This window comes from Convolutriloba macropyga, chromosome 8, assembly GCF_964194025.1.
Source record: "Convolutriloba macropyga chromosome 8, txConMacr16.3, whole genome shotgun sequence".
Lineage (NCBI taxonomy): Eukaryota > Metazoa > Xenacoelomorpha > Acoela > Convolutidae > Convolutriloba > Convolutriloba macropyga.
In genome coordinates, this window is record NC_134475.1 from 47,384,068 (window position 1) to 47,407,546 (window position 23,479).

The 23,479-nt window shown below is 36.9% G+C and overlaps 1 protein-coding gene across 1 annotated transcript in view; it reads left to right on the forward strand.

The window, feature by feature from the left end:
- LOC142344770 (myoferlin-like) overlaps positions 1-23,479 on the forward strand; it is a 73,277-nt gene that overhangs the window by 43,931 nt on the left and 5,867 nt on the right. The window contains exons 22-26 of the mRNA XM_075396687.1: positions 12,523-12,706; positions 20,697-21,133; positions 21,454-21,615; positions 21,862-21,972; positions 22,196-22,369. Of these exons, the coding sequence (XP_075252802.1) occupies positions 12,523-12,706; positions 20,697-21,133; positions 21,454-21,615; positions 21,862-21,972; positions 22,196-22,369 (1,068 nt within the window). The remainder of the gene's footprint in view (positions 1-12,522; positions 12,707-20,696; positions 21,134-21,453; positions 21,616-21,861; positions 21,973-22,195; positions 22,370-23,479) is intronic.

The window sequence follows — 23,479 nt, forward strand, 5'->3', positions numbered from 1 at the left end:
TGAAAACGAAAGCCTAGAAAAATTTTGTGAAGCATTATACAAAAGACTTAGGAAAAGATGATCAAGTAGAACCCTGACCTATTATTCTATTGTTTTGGCACTATGGATACGATTCATTTTGCGTATCTATTGTAGACCACAGCTTGTTGAACCTAAAATCATGATTCTAATTTAACTCGTTAACTTTCCAACTAAATATTCTCCTCGGTAAAAGTCTTCCTTAGTTTCATTTTTGCTAAGATCTTAGAACTATTCGATAGAGTTGGTGTAGACTTGGATGTCGAATAAAGAGTTAGAAGATAATTAGGGACTTTTAGGAAATAATACACTTGGTAGAAAACAGTTTTAGTTGAGGCTGAGATCTGTGATAACTTCGCATCCTTAGTTTATAAGTTCTCTATTTTCTATAGAGTTGAGTCTGGCATTGAACTTAAATCAACATAACTAGTTTTAGAAGATGAGTGGCTTTACAGGGATCAATCTTTAATAGTTTAAGTTAAGAGCTCTTTGGACTTGGCCGGCAAAAGAGCGATTGCAGTTACCTTCAAGACTATTGTTTCTAAGAGTATTGATTGCTGCGCTCCTCTGGAGACTGAAATAATTAAGCCATTCCTGCTTGTAGAAGACATGGCAAGTAGTACTAACCTATGTTGTATGGATGTGCAATCCAGATAGACAATTAACACAGTCTGCAGTACCCCTGAAAGACCTGATGGGCGATAGATCAATTTTTTCAAGCGGTTGATACTCGTCTGGTGGGGTTGTGAAGTGAACACCGACGAGCTCCTCTTCATCTTCATCGTAGTAGTTAATAGGACAATCGATTGATTTCTTAATACAACTCAGTTGTATTGGGAACTTGGTATACCTCCCAATCATAGTGCCACCTATTTTATTAGCTGTATAGTTTTACCTAAAATTAGATAGTAGGCGAGATTGCACAGTTTGATTCTAATTTCCTTACGTTAATATTATACAAGACACTGCCTCTAATCTGAGTTTTAAGAGTAGTAGAAGTGCCTGGTATAACCCTCTCTTTCGAATAAGATAATAGGTTGTGAAGTTACCACTTCTTTAGTTTTCTTAGTTTAGCTATCTTCAAGTACTGAAATTAATTTGGAATTTGGATAGGGAACTCCCCAGACCTCGGATTTTCAAATTCTACTACTGCGATTCAAAAGAATCCTAAAATTTTGTGCACCCCGAAAATTGGGTTTTTGTACTTGCATTAAAACATTAAAAAATCTTGTCATGCTCATGGGAAAATCATCAATAATAGGGTCCAACATCATTACACCTTTCAACTTACACTAAACTTCTTTTACCAATAATTGGGTTACATTCTCCCACATTTGGTGTGTACTTTGAATTAAGAGAAATAATTTAATTGAAATCGAGTCTCTGTTTGGATTTCTAATACTCCACTTCTCCGCTATTATGATCGTATTTTTTAAGTTAATGCGTTACTAATAAAGCTCAGAAGCATACCATGTATTTGTTTTTTTTTCAAAGCGATAGGAATGACAAAAGAGCATCTCACACGAAAAAAAATCTCTTTAGAGCAGCATTAATCACAAAACTGACGTAGCATTTCATACTCAATTTTTTCGTTTGGTTTTTTACAGGCTGGTATGATATGACTTGCTTGTACGATTGGGGAGTTAGTGAGTCTCCTAATGCAACTGAAATTTTAAGAGACAGTTTAAATTCAAAGAATAAAAGGAAGAAAAAATTTTTGAAATAATCACTTTGGCCTACAGCAGAATGATGATTTCCGATGAACAAATGTCAAATTTTATATCACAATTACGTTCATAGCGTGATAAATACAATCATTGACACTAAGTCTTAAAACTTTTGAGAAATTTTAAAATGACAAATATTTGATGCGAACTATTAATAAAAACTGAACCCGTGTGAGCCTAGTATTGACAATTTATGGCAGACTCAAAACCTCATGTTCATCCTATTTTCAGAAAACAAATTCTTTCTGGAATTATACTGCGCATACTTGGCTAACAAAAGACTCGGGTTGCTGATTCATTAGTGATTTGCCAATATACTATTAAATTTTACTGGTTCAGAAATGAAAGTCTGAGACACTCGGGTCCGGGTAGCGCCATAGCAAAGCTGCTACCGAATGTGCTTACAGTTTTGTGTCTCATTTTATGGTGATCTAATGAAGAAGGATTTTCGAGTAAAATCTCACTTTTTTCTTGCAGCCGAGGGTTTGCAATATAACTTTGTTGACAGCAATGTGTTTGTTTTTTTTTAAAAAAATTTAACTAAATTGTATTTGATGTACACTATTGACAATATTCTGAGTGCAACACGAGACCATGTTTTTGTGAAATATTTTTGATACGGAGGGAAACAATTAAATGTGTTGGACATTCAGCTCTCCTAATAAAATCAGAACGAAGAGCAAAAAATCTATTGAAACAAACAAAAGAACACGGAAATGAGACAAGAAGAAATATACATATTAAAAGAAATGCATGGAAGTTAAGAGAGGAAAAATGAGAACAGGAGAAAAAGGAAGAAAGAAATAGAAAAACAGACAAATAGAAAGAATTCAAGAGTGAGGAAACAAAATTAATTGGAAAAATAGACTAAAAATAAGTTAAAAGAGCGTTAGATCCACAAAGTCACACACGTGAAAATAGGGATCGGAAATGATCTTAACGAAGCTTTTTAATTGAATAACATTTAACAATAAAATGTTTTTCATTGCTCTTAAACGAAGTTTGTAGCAATTATATTAGTCCTGTTTTTTTGTATTCTATTTTTTGATTGGCCCTTTTCTTCTCTGATGCTTCTTTTCGTCCTCAAAAACGCGATAAACAAATAAAGCCGGGAGAGCATTGAGTGTCTCAGCAATTAGCTCTCTTTGATCCTCACGCCCTACAAGTCTCTAAGTATGCTGTTTGCCAGATATGTTGAGGATACATAAGTCCATGGTGTGATGGGGGTTTGAACCCCCAACCCTTCCACTCCCCCTCCCTCACCCCCTCTCAGTCCACCCTCCTCCAACTGACAATTTGGAGCCCCTCGTTCACCACCATCCTACTCCACAAATCTCTTCTAACTGTAACGGCTGCTCTCCTATCAAAGTCAAGGAAAACTTTACACCGCCCAGTTCGTTTCAGCGGTTTCAAATCTGTCCGGATATTGTGTTTTTGCAGTTAACTTTTGTGAACTGTATTATCCGCTATACTGTAGAATACCGTTGCATTACTTGTTGCTCAATTACTCCTGCTAACTAATCGCTCAGCTTTGCTGAATAACAAACTTGTTTCTCTCAGAATAACAAAATAATTCAAATTGAAACAATCAATTTTTGCTTGAGTTTTGGTTAATAACTCAAGTTATAATTCGAAATTGCAAAATCCCAGATGTACAGCTCTAGATAACTGTCCTAGCTACTGGTTAGGGCAAATAATTTCTATCTCCAATGTGTTAATATTTTCGGAGACTTTTTCCCGATAATCAAAATTAACAAATTTAACCAAATTCGCAACTTTGTGCTTTTCAGTACACTCAATTGCTCAATAACGCAATTAGTGAACTACGCTAGGCTTCGTTAAAACCATTAAGAGAAACTGATTTTATGCTTTGCACAAAGTTTCTCTTACTTAGGAACTTCGTTCCTCAGAAAGAAACTTTTGAGAATATCAAAGTTAATTCTCTTTTCACAAGTCAAAGTAAAGTTAAAACTGTACAATCACTAATATGATCTACAGAAACAAGACACGATAACAAGTAATTTACCGCTCAAGAAAGTGTGCTTCAATACGCACTGTATGTTAGTTTAATAAGACAAATTAACGAGTTTCAACTGATTTTTGGTAGTTTTTCAAGCTCCTTTTATGCTGCTAGTCACGTGGATTTACCTGTCAAATTCAACTGTTGATTGGTGGTAGATAAGAATGTCGACAGAATGTGAACACTTTTCCATAACGTCACTTTTTCAGTGTAAATTTGATGTCATGGGAAATTTGTTAACCATGTAGAAGTTTTGTCGAATATTCTGTATCAATAACAGGTTGATTTGCAATCCAATCGCAAAGAATCTGATGCAATACTGTTAAGTCGTAGTATTGTTTTGCTGGTTGTTGAGGTAGTTCGAGTTTGAGTTATAGTTTGACTTCATGAATGACGATTGTGTACTAATAATAGTTGCTAAATATAAATGTTGAACAAAATTAATAAATCCGTTTGGCTTCGATAAAATGTAGCATTAAATTTCGCTTGTCACACTATTCTAGCTTTAAGGCTTGAAATGACCTTGAAGCGCTATTCAATTTGATTTCTGAGTTGTTAAGCTCAGCCGCAAAATCGCCGGCCCTGTTTTCCATCGCGAAAACATCTTTTCTAGTTAGTACTGGGGCGAGCTTCACTACTGGTCTCCGGTACACTCCATCGTTCGTTCGAACTATCGCTGATCGAATCACACCGTCAGACCCATCGATGGTCTTCGTAACTCGACCTAGGTTGTAATATCCACGCTTATCGCTGTCTTCGACCAACCAAACGAGATCGCCTTCTTTAAGGGTTTCGTTCGCTGTAGATCGCCATTTTTGTCGATTATTCAGAGTTGGCAGATATTCTTTCCGAAATCTGTCCCATATGAGATTTGCATAGGCTTGAGTTTGTCGAAAGAGCTTTCGATGATCGACAAGTTCCTCCGCGCATGGTAGGTAGGGTAAGCAAACGTTCTTGTTGCCAAGCAAGAAGTGATTGGGGGTCAATGCTTCTAAGTCATTAACATCTGAACTGACTGGAGTCAAAGGTCTTGCGTTCAATGTCTGCTCAACAATACACATCGTTGTTGAAAGAACGTCCTCGGTAATTGATCTGTTCCCCAACACTGCATACATTGCTTTCTTGCAACTTCTCACCAACCGCTCCCATACTCTTCCAAAGTGGGGTGCTGCGGGTGGGTTGAATTTCCATCTGATTCCTCGTTGAATTAGATGTTCTTCGATCCCTTCTTTGTTCCATGCCGCAACGTATTCTGCAAATTCTCTTTCAGCTCCAACAAAGTTTGTCCCGTTGTCGCTGATGATCGTACTTGGTTTGCCTCTTCGAGCAATAAATCTCATTATTGCATTGAGACAACTATCAGTGTCCAACTTAGGTACCGCTTCTATATGCACCGCTCTCATAGTTAGACAAGTAAAGAGACAACACCATCGCTTTTCGTTCCTTCGCCCAATCTTCACAATGAAAGGGCCAAAGTAGTCGACTCCAACATTTGTAAAGGCTGTAGAAGCATCTAACCGTTCTTCGGGTAGACCTGCCATTACTGGTGCTATCGTTTGTGCTCTGCCTTTTCTGCAGGTAATGCACTTGTTCTTTATTGATCTTAAGGCGTTCCGTATGCCTAGTATCCACATCTTCTGCTGAACAATGTTTCTCACATGCTCAGTGCCTTCGTGTCGATTGTCCTTGTGCTCGTTTCGCAAGAATAATTCAACCGCGTGATGTTTCCAATGCAGCAAAATTGGATGCTTTGCATTAAAGTCCAATTGACTTTTGCCTATCCTGCCTTGGGCTCGAATAAGTCCTTCTTCATCAATAAAGGGTGAGAATTGTAGAATTTTGCTGCCTTTTGGATTTTCCTTTTCAGCTTTGAGAGATTTCATCTCTTCACCAAACTGTTCTTGTTGTAGTAGTTTGAAGATCGTTGCTTTTGCTTTTTCTCTTTCTTCAATGCTAACTATGAGTGTTGCTGGTCTGTGTTTTTTCAATGCTCGCTGTACGTATGCCACTGTATTTACTAGTCTGTTGAAGTTACTGAATCGTTCCCACTGGATAACAGCTTTCTTCTCTTCAGCCTGTACCATGAAGACTGACGAGGGTATATTCTCTTCATCTGAGGCAAATATGAGGTTCACCTGCTGTGGCCATTCGCTTTCTGGTCGCTTCAACCAAGCCGGCCCAGTGAGCCACTCACTTCTCTTGAGTTCTTCAATGTTGATTGCTCTCGTGCCAATGTCAGCTGGGTTGTTGATACTGCTCACATGTTTCCACTGTGAAACATCAGTTGTATCTAGTATCTCAGCTACTCGATTGGCCACAAACACTTGTTGTTTGCGATGGGAACTGTGTATCCACTGCAGTACCGTAGTTGAGTCTGACCAAAAACTGCAACTATTTATCTTCATTTCATGTTCCTTGACTATCTGTTCTTTCAACCTCACTGCCATGACTGCTGCTTGCAATTCCAATCGCGGTATTGAAAGATGCCTCATCGGTGCCACTCTGCATTTTCCAATGACAAATGCTAAGTCAGCTGAGTACTCTTTTGGTTGTGAACGTAGATAGGCCACTGCACACATCGTGTCTTCAGATGCGTCAGCAAACACATGAAGTTCGGCTTTATCCCTCTCTCTGTTGAAGTACCTTCTATCGATGCTTGTTTCAGCCACTATTGGAAGTTGTTCTTTCCATCTCAGGAATTCTTCTTCTTCACTAGGTTCCACTTCGTTGTCCCAATGTTGTCCATTCTTAGTCCAGATGCCTTTCAGAAGTCGTCTCATATGAACACTGAACGGAGCAAACAATCCGATCGGGTCGAATACTGAAGATACCAGTGACAGAATCTTCCTCTGGGTTATAGGTGCTTCAACTTCCTTGTTTGTACCTCTGCATACTTGAAGGCTATCATCAGTAACGGTCCATTGTAGTCCTAGCACTGAGGATCCCTCCGTACTGGGTTCCAATTCGACTTGCTTTGTGTTGCTGATTGACTTCAAGTCTTCTGGGATTGCTTTGGTAACTGCATCGTTGTTGCTTATCCACTTCTTCAATTCAAATCCATGTTGTGAGAGAAGAGGTTGTAGCTGATTGAAGACTTGAATTGCTTCTTCAGGGGTTTCTACCGATTTGATGAAATCGTCCATGTAGAAGTTGTTTTGTGTTGCCTTGGTTGCTATTGGATACTCTTTTTCGTTGTCCAGTCCCACTCGCTTGAGAGCATAGTTCGCACAAGTTGGAGAACTCTTAGCTCCAAATACGTGACGCTGATATTCGTATATCTGAACAGGTTCGTTAGTTCTTGGACGCCATAAAAACCTCAAGCAACTTCTATCCTGTTCAGGAACTTGCACTTGTAGAAACATCGATTCGATGTCGGCTGTTAGGGCTATTGGTCCTTCACGGAATCTGAATATTGTTCCAATCAACCCATGTAGCAGATCAGGTCCTGCTAGTAGCTTATCATTTAGGCATACTTCTTTGTACTTGGATGCGGCATTGCAAACACGTCTTACTTTGCCAGGCTTGTTCGGGTTTAGCACTGGATGGTGTGGCAAATACCATTCTTTCCCGAATGTGCCTTTCACTTCGGACTCGTCCAATATCTTTAGGAATCCTTTTTCTACATCTGTATCTATTGACTGTTGATACAAATTCTTCAGGTTTGGGTCCCTTTGGAATCTTCGCTCCAGTGAGTAAAGCTGACCCAAGGCTGAGCTGTAATTGTTCGGTAGGTTTGGCTCTGGTTCACTCCACAGCATTCCCACTTCATACCGCTCGCCTGTGAACTTTGTCGTACTCTCTAGCATCCTTTGTGCCTGCAGTTTCTTCTTTGACTGACTGACGACGTTGATTTTGGAAGCATAGGTTTCTATGTCCCACCAGGTTTGAATATTCTCAGCCACTTTCACATCTTCAGTGAAGGCGAAATGACAAACATTTTGTCTTCTTTTGCCCGTCATGGGTCCACTGACTACCCATCCTAGCTCGGTTAGAACGGCGAAAGGTTCACTTCGTGTTCCTATCTTATAGTCCAATGGGCGTTGTAGCTCATAAGCATCTTGACCAAGGATGATGCCAACTTCCATCAAGTTGAAGCTTTTGTTTGGTAAAACACTCAAGTGGTTGAAGCTTTGCTTCAGCTTGTTGTAGTTGTAGTTTGTGTTTCCCAAGGAGATTGACGGGTGTGCAAACGCTTCGATTGAATGCACCTTTGAATGTAGTCCCTTTATTTTGAGAGGAAACTTTTCTGTCTTCAGGTCCTTTGTTCCATGTATGCCAGCTATGTTGAGCATCACATCGGTGCCTTGGGCTCGCAACTTCTCTTGCACACTTTGATCGATGAATGAAACCGTTGATCCACTATCGAGGAAAGCATATGTGTTCAGCCTGTTGCCACCGCTCTGTATTGAGACAGGAACTATCTGAAGAAAGCTAGTAACTTCGTTACTCTGGTTTATTGTTGCTGCGCTTACGTTGACTGCGTGATTGCCCTCGTCCATTTGGTTTTCTGAGTGTAGCAATCGGTTGTGCTTCTTGATGCATCCATTGATGCCGCACACATTGACTTTACAATCTTTGATTGCATGCCCTTTGCCTAGACATCCGTAACATAAGCGTTGCTTTCTCACTGCTGCGTACCGATCATTTACACTCATGTTCCTGAATAGTGGACAGTTCCATATTTTATGCGTGCCATCAGCTAGCGGACAGTGATCACTTTGCGTTAGCTTCGTTTCTTTCACGTTGGAACTTGCACTGAAGTTCGACGTTTTCGAGAACCGTTTGTCTCTATTTGTGCTTCTTCGGTCTTCTTCTCTTCGCTCTCCCTTGAAAGCTGAAAACCCTTCGTGCACGAATGCTATTCTTGATAGCAATTTTTCAAACATAATTAGATCAGGCCAATCTTCATCTTTATCATCAACATAGAACCACCACTTCTCTTTGAGAACTTGGGGTAGCTTATCTACTGCCATATACAGTGTCGAGCTTGATTGCAGATCACCAATCTGCTTGTACTCTTTGAGCACATTCACAAAGTTCGAAACAATAACTGAGAAACTGATCAGACCTGTTGAGTCGTGTGGTTTAACCTGACTTGCTTTGCGAAGGCTCTCCAGTTGTGCATCAATGATCACATGAGGCCTTCCAAATTTCCTCTCCAGAATATTCCATGCAGCACCATAGAATTGTCCAGAATAGCCCATTCCAGAGATTGCTGACCTTGCCTTGCCTGTCAGTAGAGTCTTCAGATGGCTCATCTTCTCTGAGTCTGGTATTGGTCGTTGATCCACTGTAGCAATGAACATACTAGACCACTCCGGCCATTCGAGAGGGTTCCCGTCGAAGTTGTTCAACTTCAGCTTTGGTAGCCTACTACTATCTGAATAGCCCGTGTTGTATCGTAATAGACCAGCTCTGGGGGAAACGTCTCGGTCTTCAACACTTGAGGATCGGTCTCGTGAACTGCGATATCGTGAGAAGTGACTTTGCCTGTTCACTTCAGGGGTTACTTCGAAGCGAGTTGTTGGTCGTTCTGGTGTTAGAAGGTTGTCGATCCTGCTGGCCCAGTCAGAGACATCTCTCTTCTTGGGGGTCCAGTTGAACGGTGATTTGTTTCGAGCACTGGTTGATTGGGAACGAGCATCATCGTTCTCTAATGCTGTTCTCTTCACTTTGCGCTCTAGCTTACGCTCTTCCTCCAGCAGTTGATGCTTGGTTTCCAATTCCTTCATTTGCATTTCCAGCTCTAGCCTCCTCCGCTCAAACCGTGCTTGTTCGAGTCGCATCTTGGTTTCGAATTCGATATCGAATTTCTTCATCCTTTCCTCTCGCCTTTGCTTTGCTGACGATGTTTCCGAAACATTCTCCGTTTCTTGGCCACTTGCTGTTGCTCCATTTTGCACTGTTTGAGCAACTGGGCTGTCCGTTGGGTAGTTGTTGTGGCTCTCGCTGTCATTCACAGCTTGGGTTGCGTTGTTTTGCTCTGCATTCATTTCTGGTTGCGTGCCTTTGCTTATATATGAAAGCCAATGATAGTCCAAACTTGCTTTGCACTTCCTTGCTTCTTTCAGATGTTCTTCAACGAAATTTGCTTGGTAGGGCACAAGCTTGTTTCGACGCTGCAGTTGCTTGGGTATTTCTTCCTCTAGGAGGTGGACAGTCTGTTGATAGAGTACCTTTAATTTGTTGGGTCGATCTGAATCTTCAATTATTTTGTAGCCAAGACTTCTTTTAGTGTTGACTTCTTCTAATAAATCTTGGAACTTCTTGTCGTACCTTTGTGCTGTTGATTGAAGCTCCTCTCTGCTGATTGTGTTAGGATTGCCTGATTGCCTTTTGCTTTGCTTGCTCCTTTTAAGCGAGGTTAGTTCTTCAACGTAATTTGTGAAGTGCACTCGCAACTTTCGCTCTGCCTCACTGGCGTTGCGCTGTTGATTTGTTTGATTCTCTTTGGGGGGTGCCTTCGGCACTCTCTTCATCAGATGGGACAGCAGTTTGCCTTCCACTGTCCGGGTCGGCGTACCAAATGTAACGGCTGCTCTCCTATCAAAGTCAAGGAAAACTTTACACCGCCCAGTTCGTTTCAGCGGTTTCAAATCTGTCCGGATATTGTGTTTTTGCAGTTAACTTTTGTGAACTGTATTATCCGCTATACTGTAGAATACCGTTGCATTACTTGTTGCTCAATTACTCCTGCTAACTAATCGCTCAGCTTTGCTGAATAGCAAACTTGTTTCTCTCAGAATAACAAAATAATTCAAATTGAAACAATCAATTTTTGCTTGAGTTTTGGTTAATAACTCAAGTTATAATTCGAAATTGCAAAATCCCAGATGTACAGCTCTAGATAACTGTCCTAGCTACTGGTTAGGGCAAATAAATTCTATCTCCAATGTGTTAATATTTTCGGAGACTTTTTCCCGATAATCAAAATTAGCAAATGTAACCAAATTCGCACTTTGTGCTTTTCAGTAGACTCAATTGCTCAATAACGCAATTAGTGAACTACGCTAGGCTTCGTTAAAACCAGTAAGAGAAACTGATTTTATGCTTTGCACAAAGTTTCGCTTACTTAGGAACTTCGTTCCTCAGAAAGAAACTTTTGAGAATATCAAAGTTAAATCTCTTTTCACAAGTCAAAGTAAAGTTAAAACTGTACAATCACTAATATGATCTACAAAAACAAGACACGATAACAAGTAATTTACCGCTCAAGAAAGTGTGCTTCAATACGCACTGTATGTTAGTTTAATAAGACAAATTAACGAGTTTCAACTTATTTTTGGTAGTTTTTCAAGCTCCTTTTATGCTGCTAGTCACGTGGATTTACCTGTCAAATTCAACTGTTGATTGGTGGTAGATAAGAATGTCGACAGAATGTGAACACTTTTCCATAACGTCACTTTTTCAGTGTAAATTTGATGTCATGGGAAATTTGTTAACCATGTAGAAGTTTTGTCGAATATTCTGTATCAATAACAGGTTGATTCGCAATCCAATCGCAAAGAATCTGATGCAATACTGTTAAGTCGTAGTATTGTTTTGCTGTTTGTTGAGGTAGTTCGAGTTTGAGTTATAGTTTGACTTCATGAATGACGATTGTGTACTAATAATAGTTGCTAAATATAAATGTTGAACAAAATTAATAAATCCGTTTGGCTTCGATAAAATGTAGCATTAAATTTCGCTTGTCACACTATTCTAGCTTTAAGGCTTGAAATGACCTTGAAGCGCTATTCAATTTGATTTCTGAGTTGTTAAGCTCAGCCGCAATACTAACTGTACTTTTTAATTGTAGATAGAGCCTGCCCCAGAACGCAAAATTAGCTTCCTAAGGTTTGGGGCAATTCTGACCTCAAATCCGACCATTGACCCGCCACTTCCGACTGTTGTTGTGCATTCGGTAAAACTATCACTAACTAAATTTACTAACTGACTGACAACTCAGAAACTAATGACAACCGCATGGAAATTTTAACACTAACATTGATCGCAAACACGTATCAATTTTCATGGCTGATTTTAGACGCATGGCTTTACAGCAGGGCGAGCAGTGTTCTGCGGAAAACAAATTGTAGTTGCTTTAACTCGAGTATTTTTATGTTTTGAGAGATTTTTGAGAAATGGCACGCTTCATAGGTCTCAAGTCATTTGATGAGGCAGCGATTGCGGCAATGAAGTTTTTTTTATATATTGCATCGTTTCAATTGGACAAACTATAATTTTTCAGTTGCTTTTTTTCAGAGTTAGGCATCTCAATTAAATGCGATATTTAACGATGATTGAGTTGGAAGAAGGTGATGGTGTTTTGTTTTTTGAACGTCAAGTAAGAATATAATATTTGACTAATAAATTAAAAATGAATGTTTGACAATACCTGAGCAGTTTTTTTTTTCATTAGTCGAACAATGACCTTTTCATAGATAATGGGGTCGACTGATCAATTTTTTGATGTGTCTCTTTTCGGTCAAGTCAGTGTCGAGGACACATTTTAGGATGACCTAAAGGTTTTCCATGCCAGTTCTTAGCCCAATCGAATTTTCGTTGTTGCATAAGTTGACCTCTCTACGGGGGTACAAAATGATCAAATTAATTGCTCAAAACTACTTAAACTGTACAGCTTTGATCTGCGCAAGTTTGAATGTTGCAACAAAACTGCTGCGTTACTGCTTCTGATTTGCTGCATAATGCATTGCGTAACTGTTATTTAACTATTTACCATATATTGCATAATACATTACGTGATATGTTTAACAGGAGGAGGATGAAGACGACATAGGAGAGAAGGCACCTGTGACGTCATCAGGAGACACGAAGAGAAAGATCATGCGAATAACTCCTCGGATGTTTTTGACCTTCAGACAGGAGAGGAAGTACCAATTGAGGGCATACATCTACCAGGCCAGAGGGCTCCTAAGTGCTGACGACGACAGTTTCTCAGGTAACAAATTACAAGGAACAATAGTGCACTAAATGCCCATTTAGACCTGCCAATTTTCAGCCAAGACCTACCCAAGACTGCCAAAAGTAAAAAATAACTTGATCATATTGAAATTAGATTTGCCCAGAACTGGTATTGACTTTGCGTTTGGTCCGGCCAGAAGAATGAAACTTGATACACCTTGTCAAGACATTAAAGATCTTGAACTTCTTCAGAAAACTTAGTATGCCTCAGCAGGATTTTGTTCGGAAAAGTTTTCCTCTTAATTCTCCGGATATCTTGACATGATCTTTGTAAAGCTACCTAATTTTTTGAAACACATGAAAGAATCTTGAAAGCTCGTATATCTTATCTCGTAAGCGTTTTATTAACAAAAATCTTAGCAAGAGGTTATCAAGATGTTTCAAGTTTCACTGCGTGTAAACATCTTCATATTATATTCTTAATGTTTTGACTTGGAATGAGGTCTTGAGAAAAATGCATATTGATGATCTTCATTAGTTGTCATCCTAGAAATGTTCTCAGCTGATAAATTTATTCAGTGAAATCATAATGAGTTTCACTTTCACAAGCCCATAAACCCCGTAAACAAAATCCTATTGAAAATGTCTAACGTGATCCCATGTACCCCCTATACTTTAGCCCTTCAGCAGTTTCGTTCTAACGAATGTAAGTAAAATCCACTTGAGCACTTGACAACCTTTTGTTATTTAACACGGTATAAGTTGAGAATAACGCATGATTACAGAAGCTGCTGAAGAGCACATTAAAAGGAGCTATTAAACTGCATGTTGCAAACTTTACAAGCAATTTTTACTGAGCAAGCAAACTTTGGAAACAAGCAAACTTTACAAATTTTTTGCATGTTTTAATTCGATTTTTTTTGTTTAGTTGTCTAAGCGGCCTTTATAAACGGCTAAATTGGGCTGTTAGAAAGCATCACTTTTATAGCAGATGTACTTGCAGCCCAATTGCCAAAAACTAACAACCTTTTTATCAATTGGTACCATTAGATCTCATTTAGTGCACATTTTTAAGCATATCGCCTATTATGTCCTAGAAAAATTGCAGTGCACATAATCATTGCCTATTATGTCCTAGCAAAATTGCAGTGCACATAATCATCGCCTATTATGTCCTAGAAAAATTGCAGTGCACATAATCATCGCCTATTATGGTCCTAGAAAAATTTTTTGTTTATAATCAAGTCTTCGGTGCAAATATTTATTGTGTTTTGTTAATAGCCGCGTCAGCAATTCGAGGCGGCTATTCTTGTGCTCCTAATTTTTACGATTCAAAAAATTTGAATTGTATTGGGGCGCTGTGTTTTTATTAAGATGTGTTCAATGACTTTGATCATTCAAAACGGGATGAACAGGTAAAACCCAGCGGGCATTAAGTTTCATTAGAGACCCAAAGTGGTCTTTAGTAGTCCTTCAAGTGCTTAGAGTGGTTCAGCTGCTGGGATGGTTTTAATTTGAGGTTGAAAGGTCATGTTTCATGTTTCAAGGTCAATTTTTCATGTTTTTTGTGGTTTTTTTCAGTTTTTTGTTTGATTTGTCTTAGGTTGAAGTTTTTCAAAGTTGGTGAAGGCATTTTGTGAGACAAAATTACTTGTTATGACCGTTTAATGAGCTATATGTTTTGTTACTACAAACACAAACACGCAAAATGATACTAAATTTTTCAATTTTATTCACATTTTTGAAAATTTTTGTCAGATTTTGAGCCTTTCCAGCTTCGGGGACCAAGTAATCTCCTTTAAGGTTTGATAATAAGGCACTATATAGTTTTGAGTAAAAATGGATTGGTTTTCAACATTTTAATGTCTCGAATTTACGCATTTTCTTGATAAAAACTGCAATTTTTTTCAGGTTTTTTTAAAATTTTTGGTCGTTTTTTTTATTTTTATCCATTCTCCAAGTGCCAGAAAACCTCGTCAACTGTCTGATATGGTCGAAAGGTTGTTAGTTTCAACTGATGTTTTAGTTTCAATGGATTAGTTTCAACAATTTAGCCTTTCAATTTTTGAAAATTTTTTGATAAATTTTGCAATTTTTTCAAAATGTTTGTCTATTATTCAGTTTTTTTTGCCTCAGTAACCAGATATCATCATGCAAGTTTTACTAGTATAATTTTAAATAGTGGCTAGAACAATTGAATAGTTTTCAACGTTTCAATAGAACGAATTTCTGTTTTTTGAAATCTTGAATTTTTTCTAAATATTATTGCCTCTCGATCTTTGAGCCAATGAATTTCCTAAGGCTTGGAATTGGGCTACTGGATAGCCTCAAGAGATACAGAAATAATTCTGCAGATATTATTTTTGCAACTTTCAGCAACATTTCTTTAAATTTTAAGAGATTATTTTCTTTTTAAAATTTTTCGGTCATTTTCGAGTTAATCGATCTTCACGGGCCAGTGATTTTTTTTCAGGTCTCGCAAAGATAATACTGGACCGATTTTAGAAACAAAAATTGGTTTTAAACACATTTTTTAAATACGTCAAAGGGATCAAATTTTGCCTGAGGGGTAAAAGCTTCAAGAGTTATAGCAATGTGTTTGTTTTTGTTTAGTTTGTTTGCTTATTTTAGTTTCTCAAATTTTTTAGATGATTTCTTTTTTTTGGCTGGCATCATTCAACTGGTCTGCGGGTCAGGTAAAGTGCTTCTAAGTGTTTGATTCAATCTTTTGAATTGTGCTTCAGGACTTGTCCTGCTATGTTTTTTTACTTCGTCTGACAGATTTTTGTTTTGTCTTAATGTGACGTCATTTCCGCTTTTAGGTCATTGTTTTGTCTTACCGTGACGTCATTTCCGCTTTGGTGTCAATTGCGTGACTTGTCTCACTTAAAAAATGATTTCTGAACTCACTTATGGAACTTCTATTTCTCTAAACTTTTACTAGTAAAAGATCAATAGTGTGCATCTAAGTTGTGCCAAACTTTTATGCCCAAATTCTTGAGTATTGGTCTTGAGTTTTTGATTTCGAATAACAGTTTTTGAAGGAGGAAGCTCTTTCAGGGTTTTTCCTTTATTGACCGTATGTGTCATAAAATTGACAGTACGTATCTAACCCAAAACATCTAATGGTCTACTTTTGGACTTTTGTTCAATATACCTATCTTGTTTCTTTAGCTGTTTCAATTTATAGAAGGCCACAAGCGTCTATCGCGGCTATTTTCCGGCAATCTGCCGGCTATGTTTTCTATTGTTTGGCTGCTCTTAGACTTATATTTTTGAGTAGATTTGCCTGATTTCCGTCCGACTCAGGGAAGAAGTTCTGAAGTAGTTTTTCTATTTTAATAGTTTCCTATGTGCTATTACGGCAGTTTTAGCACGCTTTCAAAAGAGGCGAATAGCATTTTTGAGAAGGATGTTTTTTGTACAATAGGTAAAACTATTGTTGAAGAGAAAAAAATTGTGATAGAAAGAATTGGGATTTTCGTCTTTCGTCTTTATTCATTATTCATTTCAAATACTCCTGAATAAGAAACTTGTTGTTTTTTTTTGAATTGCGGAGCAGGCTTAGTTTTTTTGCTAATGGTCATCAATCCTTCTCAAGATTTTGTGTTCCAGTATCAACATATCCCATTCTTTATAATCCAATTTCACAAAAAATTAAGTATAAAGTGCGTTTGCCTAATTTTTCGTTTTACTTTTTTCAGCTCTTTAGCAGCTAATTTTCAATAAAAAGTTAGCAAATAAATCTATTGTTTATCCAAATTTTGACTGCTACTTATATTCTTTAAAAATTATACAATTGTATTTCTAAACATATCTAAAACTTTGTTCTTTAGAGGGCATTACATTTCACATTTAAGCAACTGTGTATTTTTAAAATTTTTTCAAAGAAATCGTTTCTCTTAAACGACTGTAATATTTCTACATTTCTAGACTATTTTGTTGTACAGCCGATGATATTGTTTGCAGCAAGTGATTTGCTGGTTAGTTTAAATTATTCGAAAATATTGTTTTCGTTTGACTACTGTACGTTAGGTTTCACAGAAATTGTCGAAAATTTTCGTTAAATTAAAAAATTTGTCCATATACAGTGAGAATGGAAACAAGATAAAGAATTGACAATTTTTGTCATCGGAATGTTTTGGTTTCCCCTATTTTTTGTTTTTGGTCTTATACGTGAAGTAAATTTCTGTCAAAACTAACTTGATTTGAGAAACTCCTTTTGCGTTAAAATTTTAGCAACTGATAAGAAAAGTAATTTTCAGAAGAAAATTGGTGTCTTGATTTTTTTGAAACACTTGTCTGAATTTCATTGCACATGCAAGGGATTTTTTAAAGTGCAGATTCGGAGTTTTTGTTTGGTATAGTGTATTCATATAGTATTGACATTTTTTGTGAACTTTGAAGTTTAACAAAACTTTCATTCTAATGGCCACTCAAAATTTATAAGGCTATGTAATTCGTCGTCAATTCAAAAGGCACTTAATTTGTTTGTTTTGGGGTAACAATCACAAAAAATGAGAAGAGTGAACTTTAGGAATGTTTCTTGTAAGAGTTTCAGTTTCTTCATAAATGAAAGAATACACGTTCCAAATTAGCTCTTTAGTTGAGTACACATTCCAGACAAGGCGGCTCGGTAATGTGCGATGGCACATAAAGTTCCGACCCCGCCAATCCACAATTTTGGCATAATTGTCTACCAAATGAGGAACAGATAGAAAACCCAAAAATTATTTTTTGCGAATCCCAAAAAAGCCCAAGTCTTTTTCAAAAAATTCTGTATTAACGATAAGATAGCCTCCAAAGCAAATAACACAGTGGAGTAAAAATTGGTGCATTATATTGCTGAAATATGTCAATATTAAGAAAGCGAGTCAAGACGAACAGCAAAATCAAACAACAACAACAACAAACATTAATTACATAAAAAAATTCATGTCCCTCTTGAAAACTAAATTTAATAACAAAGTCAACATGCCGTCAGATAAACCTAAAACTAAACAAAATTAACTTACAAATCACCAGAAAACATATGCTACCAGTCCATAAAAAGGTTTGGTAACAATTATACAAAAAAGAACAAAAACAGTAAAGTAAAAAAATTAACTTATTTTTTTGAAACAGTCTTGAAACATTTTTTTTGAAACTTCAAAGTGATAAATACCATTAGGAATCAATTATTATTACCACAAAATTACGACTACCACTGCTTCAATAGAAGGGCATTAGAACCTGTCCTCATTCATTTTTTAAAGCTAAAAAGAACAACAAAGAACAAACAAAATTTCAATTGAAACTTGCCAGAAAACGCTGTCAAAACCGTCAAGCCAAATTTTGGCACTCAAAATATATTTGATTGCGCCTTCTTCAAACAACTATAATGTAGTACGTGGCCATTCATTAGTAGGACTAGGTAACAAGTAGACAAAAAAGCGAAGTGCTAAAGTTTGTAATACTTTTAATTTTTTTTCGAAACAAAATTACATTCAATGTCATGAAAGGCATTAATTACCAAAAAGAGCTATTTAAATAGGGTCGTTTATTCACGAAAAGGAAGCTCTCGAGACCTGTAATTATCCAGAATATTTCTTGCATCTACAAGAAGAACGTCAAATATGACAAAAATCAAATTAATTTACTTTTTTTTGTGAAAAACCGGTGTCGAAGCCAGTAAGGTCATAACAAATTCTTTAAAAAAAAATTTTGGGACACCAGTCACGCACGAAATTGAAAAGTTTTTTTTTAAATTTTGGAAAACGATTGTTTTCAAAGTCATGAAAGCCACCAGCTATCTACTAATATCACAACATCGGTTCTTCTTTTCTGCCATGAAAAACCAATGAAAGCTATCACTATACAGGAAATTTCATACGACCGAAACGACAAAATGTAAATGACAGTTAGAGTTAAAATTGAAAAATTCAATTGATTTCTTCAAGAAAGAGGCGTCGAGGCCGTTAAAACGATAATGTATATCTTTCAAGATTTTGATATGTTCCATGGTGCTTTATTTTGAATGCTAATAAGGTGACATGAGAACTGTCAATAATGTGATAATATGACAAAATTAGAAAACGTGAAACACCTGGCAAATATCAAAACAAACAAAAATCTGAAATCTTGTAGTATCAAAGCCAGAACACAATAACTTCAGGCTTAAAACAGCAACCGAGAATAAATGTTAAATCAGTTGAAAGAAGAAGCAGTCTTTCTTTGCTAACACTAAGCTGGAAGTTGAACAAATTAAGAAAAAAAATAGAGGAAAAGTTAATTAAGCCATTATTTATTGAAAAGTCAATTACTTTTAAAAAAAGAAACGACCATAAACTTTCAATTAAAAAACTAAATGCATTACCATGGAGCTGTTTAGCAAGGTAATTGGTTGGACCTATCACTCCTGAGCTCTGATTTGATATGATCTGTTCTTTATTATTAAAAAAAGTCTTTTTTTTAAAAAAAAAAAAGACCGACTGATTACAACCCGTTTTTTTTGGATTGTATTAGTCCAAGAATGGCCCAAAACTAGACCTGCTAATACTTATTGTCCGTTAGGAACAATTGATTTTTCGAATATTGTAGATATAGATAATTTGTTAGTTGAAAACTCAAAATAAATTCTGCTTTTTTGATAATCATTGAAAAAAGTTAGCAAAAAACGGCAAAGTTTTAACTAGAGTGCACTCTCAGCGTACTCTGAAAAAGAAATAGCCCCCCTCTGAGTCTACAAAGATTGTATGAGTGTTGTTTGGGGGTGTACTGTCGGCAAATTTAATCAAAGTGGACTAAAGTAGCTTATTTCGTGCTGTTTTTGATGAAAAAGGCTAAATTTTGAAATGTTTATCCTGATTTTTTGACCAAATCAATTAAATCAAAACAATCAACAATGCTTGTTCGTCTTCAAAAATAAAATCAACGATAATATTCCTAAAAATTATAACAAATTTTAGCAAAATTGACGAAATTTTAGGCAAAAATTCCGGAAAATGTGAATAAAAACAACGTGAATTCACTCTTCTTTTCTCAGAAGTTTAAACCTCGATAACTCCCTGTAGAAAACGAAAATTAAAAAAATCTTTTTAATTCCATATTCTACGCTGGACGAGCTTTCTAATGATACCAGTCTCAACTCTCTACGATGAATATATCGAGCGGCGAAAATTCACGGAACAAAAAGAACGCATTTGAGTATATAGTTCCTCCCCCCTCAAGAGGGTCGGAACAATTATCTTTTTAAACAAGTTTCTAGAGCGATCATCGGTCTTGTTTACCTAAAACAATAATTTGATTCAAATATTATGAAACTTTTTATCTAAACACGTAGCTGTGAAAAACGTTTTCTTCTCTGGATTTTTTTTTCAAATCTCATGGCTGGCAAAATTGAGAAAAAAGTTCAATTATTCTAGATTGAGATTAATTAAAAATAAGGGTGATTTTGCTTGATTTTTTCCAATTCACGTTAAATTAGCAAAAATTGATCATTTCCAAAAAAAATTATCTTTCTTCAGAATTTTAATTAATAGCCAACCAATGTTTCATAAGTCAGTGGTCAGAGTTTCTGATCTTAATAGAGAATTGCATTGGTAGCACAAAACTGAGTAGTAATCAAACGCATTGCATTATTTATTTGAAATTGCATTAAATTGACCAAGAATTTTCTGATTGTTAATTCAATTTGAAGCACTGTCTCAAAATAATCCACAAATTTATGGCTCTTGGGTCTTGTTTTAAGACAGGAAAGTTAAAACTCTTAATTTATATAAGAGAAAGCTTTTCGTTCCTCCGTTCAGTACCCCACTTTTATATTATCTACGTCTATCTTGCAAGATCTTATGAGTCTGTTGCAAAATAAGTGTCTGGATCTTTCATCTCGCAAAATGAGAGTCATTTGCAAGAATCTTTCAAGATATTGCTAGATGAGCGACACATGTGAGAATCTTACACAATAAGCGTTGGAGTTGGACTAGAGCTGCTCTGCTGGTGCAATGCGTGTTAATTGTTTATTTTCAAAAATGTAGCAATTTGTTTAGATCCGTTCGCAAGAGTGGTCTTTATGAACAGAAGTCAGAGCACAGAGGTCATTCACAAGTCAATCTGCCCTACCTGGGACCAAACACTCATATTTGATCACGTAACCATATACGACAACCCACTTGACATCGAGCGGAACCCGCCCAACATCTGCATTGAACTATTCGACTACGACCGTTTCGGGAGTCCTGAATTTATGGGTCGGGCTGTAATTCAGCCTATTGTAAAACTGAACCCTTCTAACACGAAGGTAGCTCGGCTTGTATGGCACGAACTCCACAGACTGTCGCCGAATGATAATTGCGGAGAATTATTGGCTTCGTTTGAGCTGTTTGCATACGAGGGTGGGGATTTACCCTTTTTGCCTCCTAAGAGGGGCAATTTGTACACGGTGCCCGCGGGCATCCGACCTGTTCTCCAGAGAACGGCAATAGAAGTAAGATTTCTTGATGTTTTCATAGACTAGACGTCAAATCGTATTCAGTGCTGATTCAGAGAAATTTTCACTGTGCTTTTTTCTCGAAAAGTAGTGATCACGGCTTCAAAATCGTCCTGCGTTCTTATTTAACTCTCTTCTGACCTGCATTTTTTCGAATACTTAATTCCGGTCTGATGCGATGAATAATATTAAACTGGAGCCGTCAAAGTTGGTGACTAAATATTTAGAATTTTGGATAGCAATTAAAAAATAACTCCTGTTTAAAAAATCGAGTTCAAACTGAATTCAAACTGAGTTCGCTCTCGTTGTGTGTGCAGGTATTGTGTTGGGGTGTGCGTAACATGAAGAAGTACCAACTAGCCAACGTGAACAGTCCCTCGATTGAGTTCGAGTGTGGAGGAAACATGCTCTACTCCAACGTCATCAAGTCAGTCGCCAAAAACCCCAACTTCTCAGAACCAGTACTCTTCCTAGATGTGGTAAGGAGATACAATACTGCAATATTATTCTGTGCTTGTATTTAATCTGACATCAGGTGGTCAAATCGCAAAATTAATTGCTAGGTCTACCACATTCTGTTGACCTTTTGCTTAGTTTTTCATTAAAGTTTTTCATTAATGTGATCATCGCAACATAATAAACATAAACTCCTCCATTTGTGCTTGGTTGCTCTCAGCATCGCTTCACGCGTTCGGTTCATTTTTTTTAACACATGTGTGTTTAAGTTGCTGCCGAAAGAGGAGTTGTACACTCCCCCCATGAACATCAGATGCAGAGACAACAGACAGTTTGGACGCAAGCCCATGGTCGGAATGTGCAGCATCAAGTCTCTACAGGTAACGTAACTGCTTTTATCACGAGTTGTACAAAAACTTTTATGTTTTGACATCTAGCGGGTGTTTCGCAGCCCAAAAGTTATAATTTTGTCAAATTTGTAACATTTTTGAGCTAGCCACGTGATCATGGAAGTATGCAGTCGTCACTTACCAATTTGACTGAATATTTTATGTTTTATTACTATGGAATGTGTTTTCATGACAGGCATTGTTCAATTGACAGGCTTTTAAATGTGAAGCTCCCTCTCGAGAGACAGACGAAGACGCTGAAAGTGCAGCTGAGCAGTTGAGACAGGAAGTGATGTTGACGATAGAGCGTGAACAGAAAGACCTCGCAAAGGACGGCGCGTCCGGGTTCAAAAGTTCTCTTTCATTCGGGAGGAAAAAGAAGAATAAGGTAATGAACGCTTATGTGGGGGCGATTCTTTCACGGACTAGAGAAAAATAGTTTTTATAGATTTCCCCGATTTGAGAATTAAGTTATTGGTTATACATATAAATTTTTGTGCTATATTTGCTTTCGAAAAATCCACACTTGCTTAATATTCATGCTTAATTTTATTTTATTAAAAATTGTCCCTGTAGGAATATTTTACTCAAATTAACAACTTAATTGAAAGCCCAGAAAAAATTATTTACACGAAAGTTTTTGTGACCGTTCTGGTAATAATTATCAGTGTTTCTATTTGAATACAGATGCCATCAACTTCACGAGAGTTGTAGTCAATTCTATGGTTACGTTCCATCGTCAGTTTTAATCGGGAGTATTTCACACAGTTCGAAGTATCAAAAAACAATTGTATATTTCAGCTTCAAATGCAAATGCTGAAAGAATTGAAAGATTTGACCCAAGTGGCCCAAGTATGAATAAATAGTTTGTCTCTTTGCCAGCTTATGCATTTGTGTCGTTCTCCGCGTCTCTTTTGCTATAAATTAAATGATAGGATGATAGAATTTTTTTACTAAGTAGCATGATACGTTGATGAGGAATGTTTCATAACTCATCATTCTGTTTTTTTTTTCGATTTTCTCTTTTTTGTCGGAAACGCATTGAAAAAAGAGCTAACTTCGTTAGTATTTGCTATAGAATCAGCACAACAGGATATCTAAGTAAAAGCTATGCTTTAAAAATGTACCTGAAAAAGTAGTTGCAAAAGAGAACGGAAAGTTTTGCTAAACAGGGTAGGTAAAATAACCATCAAGTTGTAAAGCATATATGCAAACAAAAAGTAGCTATGTGAACAATTTCATTTTTTCAAAAAATGTATGAGAAAAAGAGTAACAGGAAAATTTAACGAGAAAAGTTTAGAGACTAAATAAATAAGCAGAAAAATTGTCAAACAGAAATGAACAAGGCGGCTCGTTAATGTGCGTTCGCACATGATGTTCCGACCCGAGCTCATCTACATTTTTGACTAAAATGTCAACCAAATCAAGAGATAACAAAAATAGATGTTTGAGTTTAAAACAATCGTTACACATTCTATCTACTAATTGAATTACTAAT